The sequence below is a fragment of the Fusarium proliferatum genome (assembly GCF_900067095.1).
Source record: "Fusarium proliferatum ET1 genome assembly, contig: FPRO_scaffold002, whole genome shotgun sequence".
Lineage (NCBI taxonomy): Eukaryota > Fungi > Ascomycota > Sordariomycetes > Hypocreales > Nectriaceae > Fusarium > Fusarium proliferatum.
The window spans coordinates 2,525,088-2,549,328 of NW_022194791.1; the positions used below are offsets into that span (position 1 = coordinate 2,525,088).

Consider the following 24,241-nt stretch of genomic DNA (forward strand, 5'->3'; position numbering starts at 1 on the left):
AGGAATTGGGTTAGGACCCTCATCTCTGGAGATACCCGGCAATGTCAGACAATCGAGAATCGTAGGTTGTCACACTTCTTCTTCTTTTCACCTGATGGATGTGATAGTGTCTTTGAAACATCACATAGCTTAAATCATTATTAGGTGCTACTCAGCTGATCATTAACCTTGACTCATGTATTCCTCAAGTCCCGCCAAATTCCATGGTATTTCCATCACATTATTTTCCAGTCATTCGTCCAGTCATACAAAATAATCCCGTAAGGTATTCAGATAGGTTATCGGTCTTTGGATGTATGTTGTTTGTCTACTCAACATGGTCCGAAATAGCAAACTTGCTGAGGGATCGTAGCTTGCCACCATAAAAGTATAGTAGCCAAATACCAATGATACCGATAACACTTAGACCACCGAGAAGACTGGTACCCTTAGCAACACCGAGATTGTCAAACAAAGGCTGGGCAAAGAGAACACTGCCACAAGCTAGAGCACTTCGGAAGAAGTCATTCGCTGCGAAGAGACTGGCAGCATACATTGGGTAGCTGAGAGGAATGTACACAAAGATACACTGCATGACAATAAAGACTGTAGCTCCGTAGATGGTGATGCCAATGGTGGGCACGATCCAGTGAATAGAGGATCGAGCTGTCCAGGCAAAGAGGAACAAGCCAATGGTAGGACCAAGGGCGGCTGGTAGAGCCGGAACAAGACGACTTTCTTGAATGGGCCAGCCACGCTTAGCGATGCGAGGGTCCATGTAAAAGTAGAGGTAGGAGAGGTAGAGGCCTACGCCAATCATACAAGAGACGAGAACGCAGAGGAAGACGAGACCGATTTGACCAAGGTTCATGTTGTAGTAGACTGGGTAGACACGAGGGAAAACCTCGAAGACTAAGAAGAGTTAGTTATCGAGATGCCAATGATGTGGTGGAGCGAACTTGCATGAATAGTAGATACCATAGATAATGGCAGTGTAGACCTGCACGAACAGCACGGCAGGATCCTTGATGGTGATCTCCATAGGCTTGATGAGTGCATCGACAGCAATGGCAGAGACCTTCATATGGCGCTGGTCAATCTCACTCTGTGACATGAAACGTTGGTTGCCAGTGAGCTTTCGAAGACGCTCTGCTCGACGGAGGAGAATGTTGGCACCGCTGGTCTCAGGGAGGAGAAGGAACATGAGGATGAAGATAGGGGCCGAGGCCCAGATACTCTCATAAAGAGACCATCGCCAGTTCTTGGCGGGGACGGCGAAACCACTGATCAGAGGACCAAGAGCAGCTGTATATGTTAGTTGAAAGCAAGAGACTATGAGAGTAAAGGAGACTTACGACCACAGTAAGCAGCCGAGACCCAGGCCATCATGGCATAGGGGAGAGCCATGAGACTGTAAATATCTCCCAGTGAAGCACCACCAGAAGCTAAACAAGGCGAGCCGAAGAAGCCTTGAAGGAATCGAAGAACCATAAGACCGGGATAGTTATCTACTAGTGCTGTTGGGATAGAGATGATAACAAAGAGAAACATCGTGACAATGTAAACGGGGTTTCGTCCAATGCGAGGAATCTCGCTCAGGGGGGAGAAAATCAGAGGGCCAATACCATAGCCCAGGACATATAGTGCAAGACCAAGCGAAGCTTTGAGTTGACTGACTCCAAAAGCGCGCATCACACCTTCAGTTGAGGAAGTGTAGATCGCAGAGGATGTATAGACGACGAAGGTGTATAGACAGATGATGAGGGAGACACCTAGGCGACGGTTGTTGGTCCAGTTATGAGGATTCTCGTTGTCGTCGCTGAAGTACCAATCGACGAGGATAGAACCATCCTTTGTCCGCTTGGGAACAACAGGGATAGACTTGACCTTCTCGACATCGTGCTCTTCGTCGGCCTCGAGTCTGTCGACAGTGTAGGCTTGTGTTTCTTGGGGAGATCGTGAGCGATGGAGTCTCATGGGCTGAGGATCAGCACGCTCGATGTCGTCGTTCTCATCGTTCTTCTCGCTCTTGTCGTTCTTCTCATTGTCACCCTTGAGCTTGGGATCTTCCTCTGCTGCAACAGTGGATGAGGCTGAGGATGCGAGAGCTGTACCAGTGAGGACTGTGTTGTCGTTGGGAGAAGACTCTTCGATGATAGCGTCGGGGTTGTTGATCACTGCAACCCAAGACTCTGGGAGCTTGAAGTCGGGCTTTTCTTCTGGGTACTGGAGATATTTGTTGCGAGTGACGAAGCGGATGAGTTGCCCCAAGGGAGCATCTCTGATAAGGTCTGACATATTGATGTATTATCTTCTTATCGAGATAACTGTTTCAAACAGGGATAAGAAGAGGTTATTAGGTGGGAAGGGTTCTCTTTAAGCTTATTATGCTAACTGAGATCTGGAGTTCAAATCTCATGAGGCATGCACTCGTCTTATACTCATATCCTCTCCCACTCGCCTGCTCCTCCCTCTGCAAGCTCTTACACCACGGAGCTTAGCAATCCGGAGTTAGTCACCCATCATGCTGTAATGCAATCTTAGCCCTTCCACATGTCTTTGATATGGTCCATACGAGCAAGCATAACTCTGTAAGCCACTTTCGGACTAACATGACTGACGTTATTACCAATCCCTGCTCGGTGCTCGGCCTACTTTATTATCCTAGAGGTGATCAACAAGGTGCAGGTTTTGGAATAGTCTGGACCTAAGCGGAGTTTAGGGCTGACATTTAGGATTGGAGGCGATTAGTGTTTATCACCGGGGTGAGGTTTTGCTTATCTGCGTGAGCACTTACACTGTAATACTGTATGAATTTTCACTTTAGCCTGTGGATCTATTGCGAATTGAGTCCGGGCATCTTACGTTTTTGACTAGTCAGTCGAATCTACACGGTAGTTGAATTTGTCTACAGTAAGATTGATGGCCATCTGGAAACTGAATTCATATGTCGTCATTGAGATCCGGATGCTCGGCTGCCTTTCTCTTAGACTATTGTTGATCTGTGAGCACTAACACGACGATATGTACATCTTGGCTGCTTACTTTGTCTTTCATCTCTGGATCTCAGCCTATATCTATCTCTTTGGCTCTTCCCCTTACGCATGTCTCTCACCTCAGCGGTAAGCTCCAAGAGCCCGCCAGCTCATAACATGCATGCTCAGCAAATAAAAAAACCAAAACATATCTTGAACCCCAAAGATCAGCACTAATGACCTAAATGGGTGAGACCCTCCGCCATCTGCCGTCAAAAGCTTAGCAATCGTCCCGGGGACGTGGTGCCGAGATCACCCAATCAGAAGCTTCAAGGCCCCTGGATTAATCACCCTCGGTGTGACGTCTCCCCGGTCGAGGAGCCTCAATTTTCCTTGCATGCCGAGACTCTGCGGAATATTAATCACGACGGACCAACTCTGAATTAAATATCGTTGCTTTCAAACCGGAGGTTGAATACGTGTGTACCATATCATGTGACTCATTGAACTCGTCCTTTTTTCGGCCGAACCGTGAAATCTCTTCTTATATACCCCAACAATATCTTGAGTCCTCCACACCATGACAGCCAACACCTTTCCCGGGGTTGGTAGGGCATTATATCTCACTCACTGAGACCCAAACGCCCCAGCTCCTCAACGATCGGCGCCCGCTCCCCAGCCTGATAAGAATCATGCTCAAGCTAAAATACAAATACAAATACATCGGATAGCCCGGGACCCTGCTTACTGTAATGACACTCCAAGGCTAGACATGAAAGCTCAGAGGCTGCATTATTATGTTCGTCACGTCATTGACGCTCGTGCACAACAGCTGGCCTGCTTGAAGATAAGCTCAAATACACACAGTAGCTAGTTGATAGGCTCAACGTCGCCCGATGCTGACCCTGAAGTGCAACCAGAGACCGGATACGATAATGTAACGTAATAGTCTCTTTCCTGTGCATTCTTGGCCGTAGAGTCTCACCCTTGAGCTGATGTCTATTGACTTGTGCAGCATAGCATCTTATCAACTGCTTGCTCTCTTCTGAATGCGCCGTCGTTGAAGCTCCTTTCGTACCATCATAGCTGGTGCGTCTTGGCCTTGGTCTAATAGGTCGACAATCTTCCACACTCCAGGGTGCTCTGCATCGAGGGCCAGCTTGATGAATGGCTCGACCCAACTTGCAGACCTCCAGGCAGGGTAATTAGGCGCTGCATTCTTGGCATAGTCAATGAACTTGAACGCCAGGTCAAAATCGCCCATCTGTGCGCAGGCTGGGATTATCACGTCAAAAGCAGGGCCCGCTTCGACTTGGTCCATCCAAGTCTCGGGGACTGTGGCATCGTCATTACCTTGATCGTTCTTAGTCTTCTCATTCCCTGTTGACATCGAGGTGGTGTCAATCTTGGCAAGTTCGGAATTGTAAGCCACTGCAAGGTCATACTGCGTCGTTGTTTGGCTGGCATGACGAAGAAGAAGCCCAATGTCTGACAGTCGGGGACTTTTCCCGGTGAGGAGGTGCATATCATTGAAAAGGTGCATAGCAGCTTCTGAAGCTCGGGTTCGAGCCAGAGCCTCGATCGTAACCATAAGGACTTCCTGGGGAACAGGCCCCTCTTTGCGCATGCTTTGAATAGCAGCCTCAGCTTCGCTAATAAGATTGCGGTTCTTGAGTAAAGCCCGTAGAACGGGCATTGTGGTTTCTCGAAGAAGGATGCGCCCTTTGTCCTGTTGCAGATTCAAAAGTGTAAGCGCACCCGCCACATCCCCCGAATTGGCGAACGCTTCCACCATAGCATCATTATGCTGCTGGCGAGGCTTGCCACGAACCGCCAGCTTCTGGAGAGCTTGACGCGCGAGTTCAATGTCACCGTGCCTGGCCCCAGTGGCCAGAACGTTCTCAATAATACCACCGGAAGGGCTGTGAACTGGGATATTGACAACATCTCGCCATACGAAAGTTGTTCCTTCGTGGTGGAATCCCTGGCTGAACATGTCCAAGGCCATCAGCTGGATACTTCTGAAAGCAATGTCGGAACCACGGGCAAACTTTCGCTTCTTGAGGATGTGAAGCATTTCGTCGAAAAACCCTTCTCTGCCAAACTCCAGGATAAAGATATCATAAACCCAAAGATCCACATGCCCTGGCTCTTCTAAAAGCTGGTCGAACTTACTCAAAGCCAATTCAAACTGGCCTTCTCGTAACATTGCCACGGCAATACTTTGCTTGGCTGGCATCGTGAATTCGAACCAGTGCTGCTCCATTATCTGCACAACTTCTTGCCGCAGGATATAGTCTGGGTGTACACTAAGAGCTTCGAGAGCAAGGTAGCAAATATCCGCAGTAAGCGGGACATTTTGAAAAGTCATATCGTCCAATAATTTGCGAACTCCTTTGCTAGACCCCTGTGGGTCGGCCATGGCAGTCATCAGGCTCTCATAGATCAAAGCATCGGGGGGATAGTTGCGGTGTCTGAGAAGAAATCTAACGATATTCAGGATTCTTAAATATCTGTTGGTAGGGAGACTAGAATTGCCTTTTTGTTGTGGCATCCGTAACCGCCTGAGGGCGTCAACCATCACTGGAATTGATACGGTATCCAAGTCTGGCAACACCTTAGCCAGGGCTGGGTTTGGGCCTTCTGGCTTGGCTTGTTGATCAACATGTTGCCCCGTCTCTATACTCTTTTGCTGAGCTTGCCCGGGCTCAAATTCGCGGAAAAATGTATTCAATGATCCCTTCTTCTCTCCAGAGTCCGAAGACATGGCCTGGTCAAGTTCATCATGAAATGAATTCAATAAGTGATCATTGTCGAGAAAACCTGTGCTTTTTTGGTCCTTGGCTATGTCGGTCCCATATTGGCGATTTTGAACTGTTTTTAGATATAGAGGCCATCGTCCTGGCCCTGCTGATCTCAGGAGTCTTAGTGAATGAGGCCTATAAGTTGCTTGGCAAAGACAGCGTCGTAGATCATTATACACCAATCGTGGACAAGGCATTCTCGCCGTACGATTATGTTGCCAATGTCGATGCTGAGAAATGGATTCTGCCGATAATCGAATGAATTCTGTACCTTGCATACCTACAACTAAGGCGGCGGCGGCTTCAGTAAGGTATTTGTGCAACGACCACTATCGCTAACGGGGCTATGCATTCTACGAGGCGTTAGCCGCTCACAGCCGCTCTCACCTTGGGTCTCACCGAACAGGCGCGCTCCACTGAGCATGTCCCATTCTCAACGTTCCGTTTCCAGCACTGCATCATAAACCACATAGCTACGACGCAACAAATTAGACCATGGTACGTTTTAATTACCCTTGACCCCCGATGGTCACCATTTAAAACCCAGATCACCTCAGCGCAAAATGCTCGCATAGCAACAGCTGACAGCGAATAGCTACCCCTCGGACTACTCAATGCGGCCCAGGGCCACCCCATGCTCGTTGAGCTGAAGAACGGCGAGACACTCAACGGACATCTGGTTTCGTGCGATACATGGATGAACCTCACACTCAAGGAGGTGGTGCAGACAAGTCCGGTATGCGCCCGCAGTCACGAACGCGATACCTTCGAACAGGATATACTGACGGGCTGAGTACAGGAGGGCGATCGATTTGTCAGGTTACCAGAGGTCTATGTCAAGGGAAACAACGTACGTTTCCACTGTGCCATGGAGTATTTACCTAGAAAAATATACTAACGTGCAGCAGATCAAATACCTGAGAGTACCCGACGAGATCATCGACCAGGTCAGCGAATCACAGAAGGGCCAGCAGGGCGGCTTCCGAGGCGGAAGAGGGGGACAGTCAAGGGGAGATCACAGCGGCCGTGGTGATCGTGGACGCGGTCGTGGTGGAAGAGGCCGAGGCCGAGGTCGGGGTCAATGAGATAATTACATGGTTAACGATGATATCTACACCTTGAACCAACGGTCCTAGATTTCACAACACCTCACAACAAGGCATAGTGGAGTCTTCGATACCAAAGAGAAGAGGAGGACTACGAAGGTTCTCTGGTATCACCGCATGGACATCTCAACTACCAGCCCGGTCGCGGCCCTGTTGGTGGGCTGTAGAAGCTCGGGATGAGCTCTAAGCAAGCTGGGAAGAATAACCCAGTCCATGTGCCAACAATTAATGACAATACGTCTTCAAGTCAGCATGAGACAGGTTCCTAATTTTAGTGATTTGCGCGCGCGCGTTTAAGTGCAGAACGTTGGCTAAGCAAGTACTATTGCAAATGATCCATCACAAATTCAAAGCCTAAAAATTCGCGTCCACTTCCATGGATTGAGTATCAACTGACCACTCAAGTCCATGGCCTCAGTTCATGGTTACAAAAACTGGTCATGGCTATCACAACAGGGGATTGTGGGTAATTGTAAAATTGTCTATTTCATGCGTAAAATTGTTTTACCCAGCGCAGTCTGCGCCAAGTTCTATCAACACCATAGGCCCAGTATGAACTGTAGCCGGCAACATATATCATCAAAAGAGTCAGGCATTATATCGAAACATCGTTCATCAAACGCCCATTACAAAGCCCAAAGTAAACCCGTACAGCCCGTCCTTCTCATTATATTCACTTAAAAGTTGGCAACAGCCACAGCGATAGCCTGGCTATCAGAGTGTGAGATGGACAGTGTGATATCCTTCACACCGGCCTTCTTGGCGGCAGCAGCAGCCTCACCGTGAAGCTATGAATGTTAGCATCTTGCGTGTTTGACTCGAATAAAGGTGACTTACAGAAACAGTGGGGGCACCGTTCTCTCCCTTGACAATCTCAATGTCCTTCATAGCGGCACCAGCGCCTTGACTGGCGACGCCAAGAGACTTGAATACAGCCTCCTTGGCACTCCAGCGGCCGGCGAAAGAGCTCTGGGGGCTGGGAGCTTGGCGGCAGTAGGAGATCTCGTTAGCGGTAAAGTTACGCTCGACGAAAGTGTCGTTGTCGATGTTGACAGCGGCAATGTCTTCAACATCAACGCCAACCTGGCTGTTCTTGTTTGTGACCTTGAGGGCCAGAGCTTCCATGACTTGCTCAGTCTCCTTAGCCTTGGCTGATGAAACAACCTTCTCTGACTTCTTCATGAAGTCAGGTGCATACTTCAGCTCAGATGACTTCTTGTCCTCAGAGACACGAGCATCAGGGTTGAGAAGAACCTTGCTGAGCTGGTCGTCAGAGTAAGGAGAGTTGTTCTTGGCGACGAACAGCTTGTTGTTGATGAAACCATCGTGGAAGTATCGGTAGGCCTTCTTCTGGCGAGCATCGACCTTGGCGCAGTATTCGGCGTAGGTCTTCTCATCAAGAGTAGCAAACAGGTACTTAGGGTGGACACCAATGGCCTGAGCACCCTTCTGTCCGAAACCGAAAGAGGTAACGGAGAAGGCCTTGACACCATCGGTCTGGATGCTGCGGCTGGGGTAGACGATGAGGTCGTACTGCTCCATGACGGGATCAACGTTGTCGGCGTTGCGGTTTCCAGGAACAAGACCGGTATCGAGGACCTGGAGACAACCGTTCATCATCCAAGCGCCAGCAGCACCCTTGGGGTGACCAGTGAGGTACTTCTGGAAGATACCCAAGACAGCGTTGCCCTTCTTGCGACCAAGATGGCGAAGCTGCTGGCAGATGACATTGGACTCGTTCTTATCATTGGCCTTGGTAGAGGTTCCGTGGAACGAGGCAACACCGATATCGTCGACAGTGAGACCCCATGTGGCGAGGGCACCGCGCAGAGGGGCGATGCTAGGATCGCTCTTCCAGAAGTTGTTGCCCATGCTGCGGAGAAGCTCCTTCTCCTGTCGGGCAGCTTCTTTCTCAATGTGAGCGAAGCGGTCCGCGGCATACTCCTTCTCGTCAAAGGAAGCACCCTGAGACTTCATGGCATCAATCTCGTCATGAACATACTCAAGCTCCGACTCTTGCCATTGCTTGATAGTCTTCTTGCGACGCTCGATCTGGCGGCGTCGGTAGTTGATGTCGAGAAGAGGCGAAGGGAACTTGCCAGGGTTCTCGCGAGCTGTGGTAAGAACACCCTGGCCTGGAGCGGGAACGGAACGGCCAATCTTGTCAGAAGCAGTGGTGGTCAGGGCAACGATGCCGTGGATGGGGACACCCATGTCAAGGGCAAGCTTGGCAGTCATGATGACCTGGATACCGCAACCCTGAGACTCCATGAATCCGTTTCGGGTAGTAGTGGTAGGACGAGACATCTCCTTAGGAGTACGTCCATGGGCAAACTCGTCAACAGTGTTGCTGGTGGCCTTCATGTTGGCGAATTCATAAGAGCCTTCCTCACCGAGATCATCGAAGCCACCGACAAAGCAGACGCGAGCCTTACCCTCCATGATGGTCTCATAACCGGTGTCAATGGACTCAACAGCGGTAGCACAAGCACCGACAGGGGTCTTGATGGGTCCAGAAGAGGACATTAACAACATGTTAACCCAGGCAGCCATGGTGTTGATGAAAGACTCTTGGAGAATGTCGTTCTGCACTGGCTGGTCGAGGAAACGAGTGCGGTGCATGTCGCGGAGAGCGGCGGCTCCACCCATACCGGAACCAACACAGTTACCAACTTCGGAGACGTGGACGTACTTGTAGAACTCGTAGGGGTCGGTGATACCACAAGAAAGGAGAGCCTCGGCAGTAGACACAAGAAGGAACAGTGTGACAGGGTCAACTTGGGAGACGATATCCTCAGGAACACCATATCGCTTGGGGTCCCAGCCAGTGGGGATCTGACCAGCGACGAGACGATCGAAGCGAAGTGCCTTGGGGATCCAGAGAGAGGCACCCTTCCTGAGGCGAATGATGTACTCGCCGCTATCCGGGATCTCGAAGACCTCAACCTTGTCACCGTGCTCACGCTTGAACTCCTCGGCAGTCTCTTTAGAGGCCTCGAAGGGCTCAAGATCCTCCTCAATGACGACCTCGTGAAGCAGCTGCTTCTTGTTGGGGTCGTAGCCCTCGAACAGCTCAGGCTCGATCAGACGAATACCAGAGTGCTCAAGAACGTACTTCTCATACTTGGGCTTGACGTCCTTGTCGTCGATGGGCTCACCAGTCTTGGCGTCAACCCAGCCGGAGTAAGGCTTACCCTTGATAAGACCATTGTGGTTCTTGATGAGACCCATGATCCAAGCCATCTCAACGCAACCCTCCAAGGAGAATTCGCCATAGGCCTCCATCTCCCATCGAGTTCGAGAGTTACCCCAAGGACCAACTTCAGCAAAACCAGTGACCACAACGACCTTCTCCAGGTCAACCATGCCTTTAAGATTCTCGTTGAGTGGCTCAATCTCGGTCTTCCAGTCAGGTCGGTTGGGGAAGTCAAGCTTGATGTTGGCACGAGGATCAATTGTCTTCTTCTTGTAAAGAACCTCGGAGGCGGCACCATTGACAATAGTATTCTCAATGGCACTCTCTTTGGCAACAGCACGGCGAACCTCGCTAGTCTCCATGATATCCTTGCGGAGCTTGGTCATGGTCTCGTTCAGGTTAGGAATGAACTGCAGACCACCGTTTAGGTCAGCAAAGACAGGCTCATTCTGGCACAGATCAACCAAAGTGGGAGACATGAGACCAAGAAGGTTGAAAGCCATCTCCTGCTGAGAGAAAGTGCGGACGCCGAACGCCTCAACGCCCTCGGCAACGATGTTGTTACCAGACATGAGACCAGTTCCTCGGGTCCAGCCAATGACCGCACCGCAAATGGTGAGGTAGTTGGCCCAGCTCTCGGAGTGCCATCTGTTGAAGAGAGTCTCGAGGCCAAGCTTGGACTCGGAGTAAAGACCGTCATTACCGAAGGTGCCGTGGTTGGGAGAAAGGGGCAGAACAACCTGAGCAGGTCGGGTCTCGAAGCCACGCTCAGTCTTTTGGGCCTTGACGCATCCGAGGAGACGAACAAGGTTGGTAAGCATGATACGATGGGCAAGCTCAGACTTGGAATCAATGCTGTCAATCTCGCGACCATTCTCGGGGATAGCAGCGAAAGGAACGATGAAGTCGAGATCCCAGCCAAGACCCTCCTTGGTATCATAGATGTACTCGACGAGGGCCTCAACATCTTGCTTGCTACCCTGATTGAAGGGAACAACGACAATCTGGGAGCCGCGAGAGCCATAGCGGGTGTACATGGCCTGGTAATACTCGGTGACCTCGCGGGAGAAGCGGCTGGTGGTGACAATGACCTTAGCGCCACCGCTGATGAGACCCTGAAGGACCTCGGCGCCGATAGAACCGGCACCAGCACCAGTCATGAGAACGTGCTTGTCCTGGAAGGTGACACCAGACTTGGCAGCATCCTCAAGGCAGTTGAGGTACACGCCGGTAAGCTTCTTGCTGTAGTCCCAGCCATGGAGACCCTTCTTCTTGAGGTGAAGGAAGGGTATGGTCTCGACCTTACCCTTGCTCTGGCTGTTCTTCAGAACCTTTCGGCCCTTGTTGTCCTTGGGAAGGATCTGGCTCTCGTTCATGGCAAGCGAGCGAAGGACCTCGCCATAAAGGCTCTTGATCTCAAGCTGAGAAGTTTTGGACAGCTTGTGCTGCTGCTTGATGAGTCTGTAGATGCGAGAAAGATCGCTCTGGACCTTGGTGCGGTTGCCGTACTCAGAGATCTTGCCTCCCTCGGCCATTTGCTGGACATAATGCTCGAGCTTGCGACAGCTGGCACGCGGGACTTCCTCGTAGTTGAGGTTGCCCCGGGCGTCGACTGTTGTCCTGGGTCCGGTAGGGAGGGAAACATCCTTGTACACAGGGGCGACATCAAGAACATCCTTGCAGTTCTCGAGAAGCTGCTGTCCGAGCTCCTGAGCAAGCTTGTAAGTCTCACCTCGCTCAGTGGGACAGTTGTCGATATGATACTGCATGAAGTCGAGGAGCTTGGGGTTGGATCGGTTCATGAGACGAATGCACTGGCTAACAATCTCACGATCAACAGCCTGGAGACGACCGAAGATGATGTCGAAGTACATGCTGAGAGCGTCCTGGCGAGCCCAGTTCCATGATGAATCGTAGGTTCGAGCCTTGAGGGGGGTGAAGACAGGCTCGATACCAGAGGCATAAAAGTCACCATGCTCAGCAGTCCAGAGATCAAGCTGGGCTTGCAAAACCTTCTCGGATTTCTGGGAGTTGAGGTGAGCCTTCTCACCCTCACGAAGGTCGATCTTGAGGTATCGAGCGAGAAGCTCTAATTGTTGCTTGAAGAGGGCACGCTGGTCCTTGGTGAGGGCATCAATGGCAGCAGGATCCATCATCATGCCGCCGCTAGAGCCGCCCGCGGGGCCAGCCGCCGTAGCTGTAGACAGACTGATGCCGGCATTGGTGGCATACTTGTTGGCGACGCTGTCAAAGAAGGCCTTGGCATCGCCCTCAGAGCCTAGTCGCGCAGGAGGCTCCATTGTGAGGGCGAGAAGCAGAGCACCATCTTGTCGGCCAGGTCCAAGACCCCATCGACTCTCGAGATATTTTCGGGCGGCTGTGATATTGAAACCACCAGGCATCTTGGATGAGATAAGTCGAGCAATCAAGGACAGCGATTGCTTGCCGAGGTTGCCATCAAAAGTGGCTTGCATGGATGCACCAAGCTCATCGAGAGGTGTGTCTTCGGGCTTCTCAGGGGTGGAACCGAATTCCTTTCCAAGATCGCCGAGAATCTCGTTCTGAAGGGTGGATTTGCCTGTGCAGGAAATATCGTTAATAATATATCAATTGCTAAGGACTCAATCTGACTTACCACCGACAAGGTCCTTGATGGCCTTGCTGAGAGGAACCTCGAGGAGAGGCTTCTTGAGCTTTTGCGCAATGAGGGCGCGAACAATGTCAACAGCCTGTACAGGCTCATCGGCAACTTGGGCGACAGGACCTGAACTGGGAGCGGGTGCAGCTGCAGCAGCGGGAGCAGCGGCAGCAGCGGCAGGGGCTGCAGGGGCATCACTAGAGGAAGCAGCCGCAGGCTCAGGTTCCTCTTCCACGGGATCAACATCATAGTAAATCTCCTTAGCATCCTTGTTATAGCAGAGGATATTTCGCTGAACGGACTTGGCGGCATCGTAGGCTTCGTACTTGGACTTCAAGGTTCGCTTAGCCATGACACCAAGAGTATCGGCAGGACCAATTTCCACGACTCGCTCAGCGGTCCTCTCACCGAGGAACACATCTTGAGTCTCAATCCATCTAACAGGAGAAGCAAATTGGTATGCGAGCAATTCAACGAGCAGCGTGTGAGCAAGCTCTTGCTCAACTTCGGGACGCATTTTTGGCGGTATTAGGTCGTGAGAGGATTTGAAAGAAGGGGTATCTCGAAAAGCGCGGACTGGCTATGGCAACCTAGAATTGGTGCAAGACGATGGTCGAATTGACGGTGAATGTACTAGGGGCCCGCTTAACCCCAACGTAAAGAGAAGATGGAACCGTCGTAATGAACTCCCAAGCTGAAGGCAGCTGGCGGGGAGATGGAAAGAAGGGGAGGAGGAGGGGAAGGAGAATGAGAAGGATGATGGAGGCAGAAGAAAGTGGCCGGAGAGTCTATGAATATGAAGGCCAAAGGTGAAAATCCGTTCTGCCAACCAGCGAGAAGCAATGGGAGGAATTAGAGAAGAGACAGAGCTGAAGGATCAAGCCGAAAACATTCAATGGGATGCGGATGGCCCGTACGAATAGGTAATCACGACTGTAACCGACTTGCGAGGGAGCAGCCGATTGTTGAACGACTGGCCCACCAAAAAGTCGTCGAGTGAAAAAAAAATTGGGGGAAGCTCTAGGCCACACCCCGACCTGTTCTCTCCTAAGTTGGCCCCCCCCCCCTCCACCGGGCAATTGGCGTCTTGTACAGTACCTGCTGGAAGAGCAGATGTCGGTACATCGAGACCCTTACAGGGCGCTCTGTACGCTCGCTCCCGCTGTAGCACGGTTGAGTATCCGGTACTTTCTCTTGAGTGGAACATTGGAACATCCCCGAGCCACACATGGCGGCGGGTCCTTGGCGTGCAGCCCGCTCCTCAACCATATTTCAGCGCTATGCCTATCTGAGTATGGTTGAACACCGTAGGCGTGCACCAGCCAGGGGCGTCCAGGGGAGCATCTTCCCCAGAAACCGACCTTTTGGGGCACCATCAACATCGATGAACTGAGATGGAGATAACTGGTTTGGCTGGCTATCTTCTTTATGGCTTTGCCTTCATGAGCCACTGATAACTCGGCCGAGCGGCTTGCTTATGTTGCATTCTCGATTCTGTTATCTACTGGTCGGCAATTAAGTTCTGGGCCCAGCAACGATAAGAATAGGCTCCATCTCGGAATATCAAAGGCAAGGTGACGACAGACATCACACGGGTCATCAATATCAACCCCAGGGGTCTAAGGCTATGACAGATGGTCCCTGCTACCAGTCAGAGCTCGTAGGAATAAGCGAGGATAGCGAAGGTTGAGTGGTCCAGGTAAGATGTATTTCATTGAAGCTGGATAGGGTACTAGGTCAGGTTGTCCCCAATGAACCTTAGGAGGGCTGTCACTAGAGTTATGGAGTGCCATATAATTCAAAGTCTTGAAGATGTAATATTGATTCCGATGGTGGTGATGAACTCGTTGAAATTTCGAAGATGCCAGGCAATAACTCTCGGTGGTTCCATTTGTCAATGTAATTTCGCGTCTTTCTGAACTGCCATCCTAGGTGTCCGGCTCAATGTACTCGGTTAGGTACCGATACATTTCAACGTCGAGTCTACTCGTTTGTCCGTCGGTTTCCGCAAATCCGAACTCCTCTTGTATGCAACAATTTGTCGAGACGTTGAGCTGCCATTCCATGCTTACTGTCTCTAATAAGCCATCGTTGGATAATAGAGTTAGGTTGACTTGCTGAAACGTTCGTTGCCTAAGTCACTGTGATGTTTGCGGCTCTTATCTGCACCTCTCAGAAACCACTGTGGATAGCCACAACCGTTGGTGCATGGAAACCGAAACGAGATCTACAGACGCCATGCCGCCCAGGGATAAGGGTCAAGCAGTCAAGGAAGGTCAAATAACAATCCTTTCGGTCCTCAATGGCACACGTCCCATTTCCATTTACAAGCCACCAGTAACTCACCGAAGCGAGCCGACTCGAGGTCACACATCGCAAAAGGTACTCTAGTAGTGTATGTACTCCTTGGGGAGTAAGAAAGTATCGGACCTTGATAAAGGGTGTCAGAATAAACTCAGCAAAATTTATTCTAAGCTTATGCTAAGTTGCGTAGGTCTTTTGGTCAAATAGAGACCAAGGTGTTGAGTTTTCTTTCCTCCCTTTGATACCTCTTTACGCGTAAGAGACTTGGATAGTGATCAATACATATAACATAACCCCACCATGAGCCGGAAGTCGATGCTTTGACGGAGAATGTGGGGGGCCGAATCATTGTTGGTAGGGGAAGTTGGGGATGTGCGTGAGGCGTTGACCAGGCGGTGGAGGGAGGCACAAATTTTCTCTCATGAGTCGGCGAACATAGGATGGAGTCATGAGTTCTCATGATGGTGTGCACTGTTAGGTTCGGGATCATTTCAGGATCAAGGATCAGGAATTGCTACCCATGCCATTCAAACTATGTCTGTTCAGAGTCACTGGAGGCCTATAACAGCTCATGTTGAATCAAACCCCATCTGAAAGCTGTTTGCTGAGATTGGAAGTGGACGTTGATGCTTGTCTTTCAAAGTGGAGTGGAGCCACACGGGAGGCCCACGAAACTCCCGAGCTGAGTACCTAGATGTACAGTACCTAGGTACTTTCCACTAACTGATACAACACTTGACCTGGGCTGGAAAAGGCTGGGCGATGGACAGACGTGAAAAACAACCACTGATTCATGATGGTTCCCCAAGCTGAACAGCCAGATGATTATTTGCATATTGTTAGTTTTAGTAGTGTGAGATCAGCTTTGGCCACTCTTTACTACTAGGTGTTAACTTGAAAAGAAATCCATCAATTGTCAATGGCCACCCCGAAGACGAATTTTCTGTTCATGCTACATTGAGACAAACAAGTTCACGATAGTCCCGGGTAGGCGGCGACTGTGAATGTCCTTAGCATACCCGAAAAGCCGAAATAATTGGTAGCGAAAATAGCTGAGGAGAATTGATTGAGGTATGACGAAATATTTGCAGAAAATCCGACTTTCGAGATTGCTGAGGGACAATAATGACAGCTCAATCATTCGATGGCTTGGTACGGTTGCATATAGTTGTCGGAGATAGATAGGAACTCACTCGTATAAGGAATTGAGTTAATAAGTTGAGTGCAACCCATCCAACAAGCTTGGCCACATCGTCCGTGGCAATGATAGTGCGATCAAAGTTAAGGATCAGATCCAGATCAATAGGATCAAACTACTGGTCTGCAGGGAGGATCCTGTTGTTCGGAGCGGACGAATTGACTTCCCATCAAAATTCAGCATCAGCCTTCCGCCCACCCGCTTGCTGCAACCATAACTCAACAGCAGCCTCACAGGCGCACCAAGAACAAACAGATGCTCCAGTATGGCTCCAGAATGCTGGTCCAGCCCTCCAGATCGAATCCTTGGAGAATAGTGGCTGGGAGTAATTTTGCCCGAAGTCACCCGGCCCTCTCTCTAGAGGCAGAAGCAATGGGTTGTTGCCAGTGGAAATGCGGTATACAAGTACCGGTACCTTGGCCAGGACCCTTCACCTTCGTTGACCTTCTTCCCAACCCAAACCCTGCAAATGATGGTCCCCTTGTCCCTCTTTGGCAAGGAGCGTCATGCAGCAAGGGGCGTGTCTGATGTCGTGGGGTCCCAGCGGATCAAGCGAACCGCCAATGTGGTGCATGCCAATGGCTCTCGCGGTCTCACAACGGCGGGAGGTGGATGCGCTTCTTCACTAAGATAGCCCGGATTGTGGAGGGGGAGTAAAAAGCTGCCTTCCCTACAGTGCACCTCGTAGAAAAAACAATGCCAGGATACGTACCCCTCCATATCCCCAACAGAACTGAAATTTTGGCCTGTTACTCCAGTTCATTGAGGCGGCCCCTCCAAGACTCCAGGTGCTTCAACCACACCCTCGACAACTCAATCCAATCCAATCCCTAGTCGGCTACCGGTACAAGCTCGATTTTTCTCGTCTTGACTTATACCGTGGCCGGGACCATTTCTGAATCCCTCTTAGACCTCTTCTTCCGACTCTTCCTTCTTGAGATTGTCCATCTTCATCTTCCTCTTCCATCATCATCCTCATTTCCTTCTTCCTCCCTCCCTACATCCCCTTTGCGCCTGGCTGGTGTTGTCTTGTCTTGTGCCGCGCTGCGCTCCACCGACTCTAAAACTATTCTCTACTAATTTCTAACCCCTCCCACCTTTCAGGGGACCAGCCAGCCTTCACGCAAATCAGGACCGCCGGTTTCTTCTCACCAGCGTCCTTGGGGAAAGCATCAGATCTTATTCTGGTGTGTTACGACTTGAATTGATAGGTTTGTGACCATTGAACCCCCCCAAGAAGTGTCTCAACCGCCAACTGCAAACTAACCGTTCGCTTTTGCTCGCCACTGCAGATTTCTTCGATACCCTTCACTCATCATGTACGGCGCCGGTCAAGGCCCTCAAACGGGCATTTCCACCCCCAGATCTAGCGCTTCTCTTCGGCCATTGACTCTCTCCCACGGCTCTCTCGAGACCTCTTTTCTCATTCCCACCAACCTCCATTTCCACGCCTCCCAGTTGAAAGACAAGTTTGTCGCTACTCTTCCCGAAGCCACCGACGAGCTTGCCCAGGATGACGAGCCATCATCCGTTCCCGACCTGGTCGCCAGATACCTTGGCCTCATTGCTCACGAGGTTGATGAGGGTGAAGATGATGAGCAAGGCTCCTACGAGGAGGTCCTGAAGCTCGTTCTCAACGAGTTCGAGCGCCATTTCCTCCGTGGCAATGAAGCTCACGCCATTGCTGCCAGTTTGCCTGGCATCGAGTCTAAGAAGCTCGACTTCATCCGCAGCTACTACACCGCTCGTGCTGTGTGCAACCGACCGATCAAGCCCCACGCTTCAGCCCTTTTCCGAGCAGCTGAGGATGGTGACGCCGAAATCTACACAATTTTCGGCGGTCAGGGTAACATTGAAGAGTATTTCGAGGAACTGCGAGAGATCTTCAAGACGTACTCAAGCTTTGTCGGTGATCTTATCACCCGCTCAGCTGAGCTGCTCCAGACTCTCTCCAAGAACCCCAAGGCCGAGAAGATGTTCCCCAAGGGTCTTGATATCATGAACTGGCTTCATCACCAGGACTCTACTCCCGATGTCGATTATCTCATTTCGGCACCCGTCAGCTTCCCTCTTATTGGCCTTGTCCAGCTTGCCCATTATGAGGTGACATGTAAGGTTCTTGGTGTGCATCCTGGTATGCTGCGCGAGAGAATCACTGGTTCCACTGGCCACTCCCAAGGTATTGTCATGGCCGCTGCAACTGCTGCTGCCGACTCTTGGGACTCGTGGAGAGACATTACCAGCTCTGTTCTTACCATGCTTTTCTGGATCGGAACACGAAGCCAGCAGGCATTCCCCATCACCTCCATGACCCCTACCATGCTTCGCGAGTCACAAGAGCACGGCGAGGGTGCACCCACTCCTATGCTCAGCATTCGAGATCTTCCTCAGGCTGAGGTTCAGAAGCATATCGATGCTACTAACCACTACCTCCCCGAGGACCGTCACATCAGCATCTCTCTCATTAACAGCCCACGGAACCTGGTCGTGACAGGACCCCCAACCTCCCTCTACGGTCTTAACGCTCAGCTGCGCAAGGTCAAGGCCCCTGTTGGCCTAGATCAGAACCGCATTCCCTACACAGAGCGAAAGGTTCGCTTCGCCAACCGATTCCTGCCTATCACCGCACCTTTTCACAGCAAGTACCTCGCCGAGGCTACCGCCATGATTGATGAGGATCTCAAGGATATCTCAATTGACTCCAGTGATCTCGGAATTGCCGTGTTTGATACCAACACTGGCAAAGATCTCCGAGAAGAGGTCAAGGGCAACATTGTTCCCGCTCTTGTCCGTTTGATCACTCGTGATCCTGTGAACTGGGAGAAGGCTACTGTCTTCCCTGATGCCACCCACATTCTTGATTTTGGCCCTGGTGGTGTTTCCGGCCTCGGTGTTCTGACAAGCCGAAACAAGGAGGGAACTGGCGTTCGTGTCATCTTGGCTGGTACTGTCGATGGTGGCATGAACGACCTCGGCTACAAGGCTGAGCTCTTCGATAGAGATGAGGAGAACGCCGTCAAATATGCCATTGACTGGGTTAAGGAGTTCGGTCCCAAGCTTGTCACCAATAAGAGTGGCCGAACTTACCTTGATACCAAGATGAGTCGTCTCCTTGGTCTCCCTCCCATCGTTGTTGCCGGCATGACTCCCGCTACCGTCCCCTGGGATTTCGTTGCCGCTACCATGAATGCTGGATACCACATCGAACTTGCTGGCGGTGGTTACTTCATTGGCCCCATGATGACCGATGCTATCACCAAGATCGAGAAGGCCATCCCCGCTGGTCGCGGTATTTCCGTCAACCTGATCTATGTCAATCCCCGTGCTATGGCCTGGCAGATTCCCTTGATCGGCAAGCTTCGATCTGAGGGTGTCCCTATTGAGGGCCTTACTATTGGTGCTGGTGTTCCCTCTATCGAGGTCGCCCAGGAGTACATCGAGACCCTTGGCCTCAAGCACATCAGCTTCAAGCCCGGTTCCGTCGATGCCATCCAGGCTGTTATCAATATCGCCAAGGCCAACCCCCATTTCCCTGTCATGCTTCAGTGGACTGGTGGCCGTGGTGGTGGTCATCACTCTTTCGAGGATTTCCACCAGCCTATCCTCCAGATGTACGGCCGTATCCGACGACAGGAGAACATTATCCTTGTTGCTGGTAGTGGTTTCGGTGGTGCGGATGACACCTACCCCTACATTACTGGTGACTGGGCCAAGAAATACGGTTATCCTCCCATGCCCTTCGATGGTTGCTTGTTCGGTAGCCGCATGATGGTTGCCAAGGAGGCTCACACCAGCAAGGCGGCCAAGGAGGCTATTGTCGCCGCACCTGGTCTTGAGGACAGCGAGTGGGAGCAGACCTACAAGGGACCAGCTGGTGGTGTTCTCACCGTTCGATCTGAGATGGGTGAGCCTATCCACAAGCTTGCCACTCGTGGAGTTCGCTTCTGGGCCGAGATGGACCAGAAGATCTTCAGTCTCCCCAAGGAGAAGCGAGTTGCTGAGCTCAATAAGAACAAGGACTACATCATCAAGAAGCTGAACGACGACTGCCAGAAGGTTTGGTTTGGCCGCAACAAGGAGGGCAAGGCCTGTGACCTTGACGACATGACCTATGCTGATGTTCTCCGTCGTCTTGTCGAGCTCCTCTACGTCAAGCACCAGTCTCGCTGGATTGACCGCTCCTACACTGTTCTCGTCGGTGACTATATTCACCGTCTTGAGGAGCGTTTGACCACCACCCCTGGCAAAGCCTCTCTTCTCCAGAGCTACTCGGAGCTTAACGAGCCTTTCGAGGTGATTGACCGTATCCTCGCCGCCTACCCTGATGCCGAGACCCAGATCATCAACGCCCAGGATGTTCAGCACTTCCTTATCATGTGCATGCGCCCCACTCAGAAGCCTGTCACTTTCATCCCTGTCTTTGACGACAACTTCGAGTTCTACTTCAAGAAGGACTCCCTGTGGCAATCTGAGGATCTCGATGCCGTCGTTGGCCAAGATGTTGGCCGAACCTGCATCCTTCAGGGACCTGCCGCTGCCAAGTTCTCCACTGAGATTGATCAACCCATCAAGTCTATCCTCGATGGCATCCACGAGTCTCATGTTGAGTACCTTACCCGGGATCTTTACAGCAACAACAAGGCTACCATCCCTTACATCGAGTACTTTGGTGGTAAGCTCGTTGACCCCGAGATGCCCCTTGATGTCGAGGGCTTGACTGTCAGCTACGATACCTACAAGAACACCTATCGCTTGTCATCGTCTGCCGCTGCCACCCTCCCTGAGCTCGACTCATGGCTATCTTTGCTTGCTGGACCCAACCGCAACTGGCGCCATGCTCTGCTCATGGCCGATGTTGTTGCTCAAGGCCAGAAGTTCCAGACCAACCCTATCCGACGCATCTTTGCTCCTTCTCGTGGTCTGTTTGTTGAGATCTCTTATCCCAATGATCCTTCCAAGACTACCATTGTTGTTCGTGAGCAGCCCCGTCACAACCAGTACATCGATGTCATCGAGGTTAAGCTCGTCGGTGAGAACAAGATCCAGGTCAACATGATCAAGGAGACCACTGCTCTCGGTAAGCCCGCTGCTCTGCCTCTGGAGTTCACCTACCACCCCGAGGCTGGATACTCTCCTATCCGTGAGGTCATGGAGGGCCGCAACGACCGCATCAAGGAGTTTTACTGGAAGGCGTGGTTCGGAGAGGAGCCTCTCGACCTCGACGCTGATGTTACTGCTAAGTTCGATGGCGGCAAGACTACCATCACTGGCGAGGCTATCAACGATTTCGTGCACGCTGTTGGCAACCACGGAGAGGCTTTTGTTGACCGACCTGGTAAGACTGTCTATGCTCCCATGGACTTTGCCATTGTTATCGGCTGGAAGGCCATTACCAAGCCTATCTTCCCTCGCACCATTGATGGTGACCTCCTGAAGCTTGTCCATCTCTCCAACCAGTTCCGCATGATTCCTGGCGCCGAGCCTCTCAAGAAGGGAGATGAGGTCTCCACCACTGCCCAGATCAACGCTGTCATCAACCAGGAGGCTGGCAAGATGGTTGAGGTCTGTGGTACTCTCGTCCGTGATGGAAAGCCTGTCATGGAGGTCACCTCCCAGTTCTTGTACCGTGGTACTTACACCGACTACGAGAACACCTTCCAACGAAAGGTTGAGACTCCTATCCAGCTTCACCTGGCCACTACCCAGGATGTTGCTATCCTTCGATCCAAGCAGTGGTTCTCCGTCGACGAGCTTCCTCAGAACATCGACTTGCTTGGCCAGACACTGACTTTCCGTCTCCAAAGCTTGGTTCGCTACAAGAACAAGGCTATCTTCAGCAGCATCGAGACCCGCGGCCAGGTTCTGCTTGAGCTCCCCACCAAGGAGATTATCCAGGTCGGCAGCGTCGACTATGAGACAGGGGAGTCTCATGGTAACCCCGTTGTTGATTATCTTGAGCGCAACGGCCAGCCTATCGACCAGCCCATCAACTTCGAGAACTCCATCCCTCTCAGCGGCAAGTCTCCTCTCGCCCTCCGAGCCCCTGCATCCAACGAGAATTACGCTCGTGTGTCCGGTGACTACAACCCCATTCACGTCTCTCGTGTCTTCTCCAGCTATGCCAACCTCCCTGGCACCATCACCCATGGCATGTACTCTAGTGCATCCGTGCGAAGCCTGATCGAGACCTGGGCCGCCGAGAACAACATTGGCCGTGTCCGAAGCTTCCATGCCTCGCTTGTTGGCATGGTTCTACCCAACGATGAGCTTGAGGTTAAGCTTCAACACACTGGCATGGTCTCTGGTCGCAAGATCATCAAGGTTGAGGTCCGCAACAAGGAGACCGAGGACAAGGTTCTTGAGGGTGAGGCCGAGGTTGAACAGCCTGTGACTGCCTATGTCTTCACTGGACAGGGTTCTCAGGAACAGGGTATGGGTATGGAGTTGTACGCTAGCAGTCCCGTTGCCAAGGAGGTCTGGGATCGCGCCGACAAGTACCTCCTCGACGCCTATGGTAAGTTACATGAATCGGTACTATCAGTTTGCATCTGCTAATATTTCCCAGGTTTCTCCATCACCAACATTGTCAAGAACAACCCTAAGGAGCTCACCATTCACTTCGGTGGTCCCCGGGGTAAGGCTATCCGCCAGAACTACATTGCGATGACATTCGAGACCGTGGCTGCGGATGGTAGCATCAAATCCGAGAAGATTTTCAAGGAGATTGATGAGACTACTACCTCATACACCTACCGCTCCCCTACTGGTCTTCTCTCGGCCACCCAGTTCACTCAGCCTGCCCTTACCTTGATGGAGAAGGCTAGCTTTGAAGACATGAAAGCCAAGGGACTTGTGCCTAACAACAGCACCTTCGCTGGTCACTCTCTCGGTGAATACTCGGCCCTTGCTGCCCTTGCCGAGGTCATGCCGATTGAGAGTTTGGTGTCCGTTGTGTTCTACCGTGGTCTCACCATGCAGGTTGCCGTCGAGCGTGATGCTGCTGGCCGATCTAACTACTCCATGTGCGCTGTTAACCCCAGCCGCATCAGCAAGACCTTCAACGAAGCCGCCCTCCAGTTCGTCGTTGACAACATTGCTGAGGAGACTGGCTGGCTCCTTGAGATTGTCAACTACAACATTGCCAATATGCAGTATGTTTGCGCTGGTGATCTCCGTGCGCTCGACACTCTTGCTGGTGTGACCAACTTTATCAAGATCCAGAAGATTGATATTGAAGAGGTCAAGGACAACATCGAGGAGGTCAAGGGACACCTCCGCGAGATCATCCGCGGCTGTGCCGAGAAGACTCTTGCCAAGCCCACACCTCTTGAGCTGGAGCGTGGCTTCGCTACCATTCCTCTACGTGGTATTGATGTGCCCTTCCACTCGACCTTCCTTCGATCTGGTGTCAAGCCTTTCCGATCTTTCTTGCTCAAGAAGATCAACAAGACATCCATCGACCCCTCCAAGTTGGTTGGAAAGTATATTCCCAACGTGACGGCCAAGCCGTTCGCGCTGACCAAGGAGTACTTCGAGGATGTGTACAAGCTGACCAACTCGCCCAAGATTGGTGCAGTGTTGGCCAACTGGGACAAGTATAACCAGGATGAGACCGCTACCAACGGTGTTGAGGGTAGCGACAGCTCCAGTGGCGAGTATGAAGGCTCTGGCCGTGCTGCTTGAGCGAGTTAGAAAACAAAAGAGAAAGGGGAATATAATAAAAAAAAGAGGAAAAGGGACCATGCAGAGACATGATGTAACGGAAGATTAGAGATGGATGGATGATCACGAAGAGAGTTTACAGATTCCCGGCCGGATTGTTATCCTGGCATGAGTATATTACGATGTATCTTGTTATCTTTAGCTAGAGGGGCGTTTGTTTTTGCTACAAGTTTAGAGAATTTTGAATGTTTGATGATGACATTTGGTTCATAAATCGATTGACATATCTCGTCCTGTGAAAGCTTAGGATGCGCACGCAGTCTTGTGATGCTGTTTCGCTCCTGGTACTGTCGTACAGGTGAAGCTCGTGTAGGAAATA

The 24,241-nt window shown here is 51.3% G+C and overlaps 5 protein-coding genes across 5 annotated transcripts; 2 read left to right on the forward strand and 3 right to left on the reverse strand.

The window, feature by feature from the left end:
- Positions 1–307: 307 nt before the first annotated feature.
- FPRO_02953 (uncharacterized protein) lies at positions 308–2,277 on the reverse strand (the record flags this gene model as incomplete). The annotated part of the gene is made up of 3 exons (XM_031226889.1): positions 308–891; positions 958–1,284; positions 1,335–2,277. The coding sequence occupies 3 exons, from the start codon at positions 2,275–2,277 to the stop codon at positions 308–310; spliced, it is 1,854 nt and encodes a 617-aa protein (XP_031077380.1).
- Positions 2,278–3,981: 1,704 nt separating this feature from the next.
- On the reverse strand, positions 3,982–5,721 carry FPRO_02952 (uncharacterized protein; the record flags this gene model as incomplete). Its single annotated transcript, XM_031226890.1, has 1 exon — positions 3,982–5,721. One exon carries the CDS (start codon positions 5,719–5,721, stop codon positions 3,982–3,984), a length of 1,740 nt encoding a protein of 579 aa, XP_031077381.1.
- Positions 5,722–6,253: 532 nt separating this feature from the next.
- On the forward strand, positions 6,254–6,843 carry FPRO_02951 (uncharacterized protein; the record flags this gene model as incomplete). The annotated part of the gene is made up of 4 exons (XM_031226891.1): positions 6,254–6,256; positions 6,354–6,494; positions 6,558–6,608; positions 6,667–6,843. 4 exons carry the CDS (start codon positions 6,254–6,256, stop codon positions 6,841–6,843), a joined length of 372 nt encoding a protein of 123 aa, XP_031077382.1.
- A 698-nt stretch (positions 6,844–7,541) lies between these two features.
- Positions 7,542–13,215, reverse strand: FPRO_02950 (putative fatty acid synthase, alpha subunit; the record flags this gene model as incomplete). The annotated part of the gene is made up of 3 exons (XM_031226892.1): positions 7,542–7,652; positions 7,702–12,638; positions 12,696–13,215. The coding sequence occupies 3 exons, from the start codon at positions 13,213–13,215 to the stop codon at positions 7,542–7,544; spliced, it is 5,568 nt and encodes a 1,855-aa protein (XP_031077383.1).
- A 4,302-nt stretch (positions 13,216–17,517) lies between these two features.
- Positions 17,518–23,883, forward strand: FPRO_02949 (putative fatty-acyl-CoA synthase, beta subunit; the record flags this gene model as incomplete). Its single annotated transcript, XM_031226893.1, has 2 exons — positions 17,518–22,714; positions 22,766–23,883. 2 exons carry the CDS (start codon positions 17,518–17,520, stop codon positions 23,881–23,883), a joined length of 6,315 nt encoding a protein of 2,104 aa, XP_031077384.1.
- Positions 23,884–24,241: the final 358 nt, after the last annotated feature.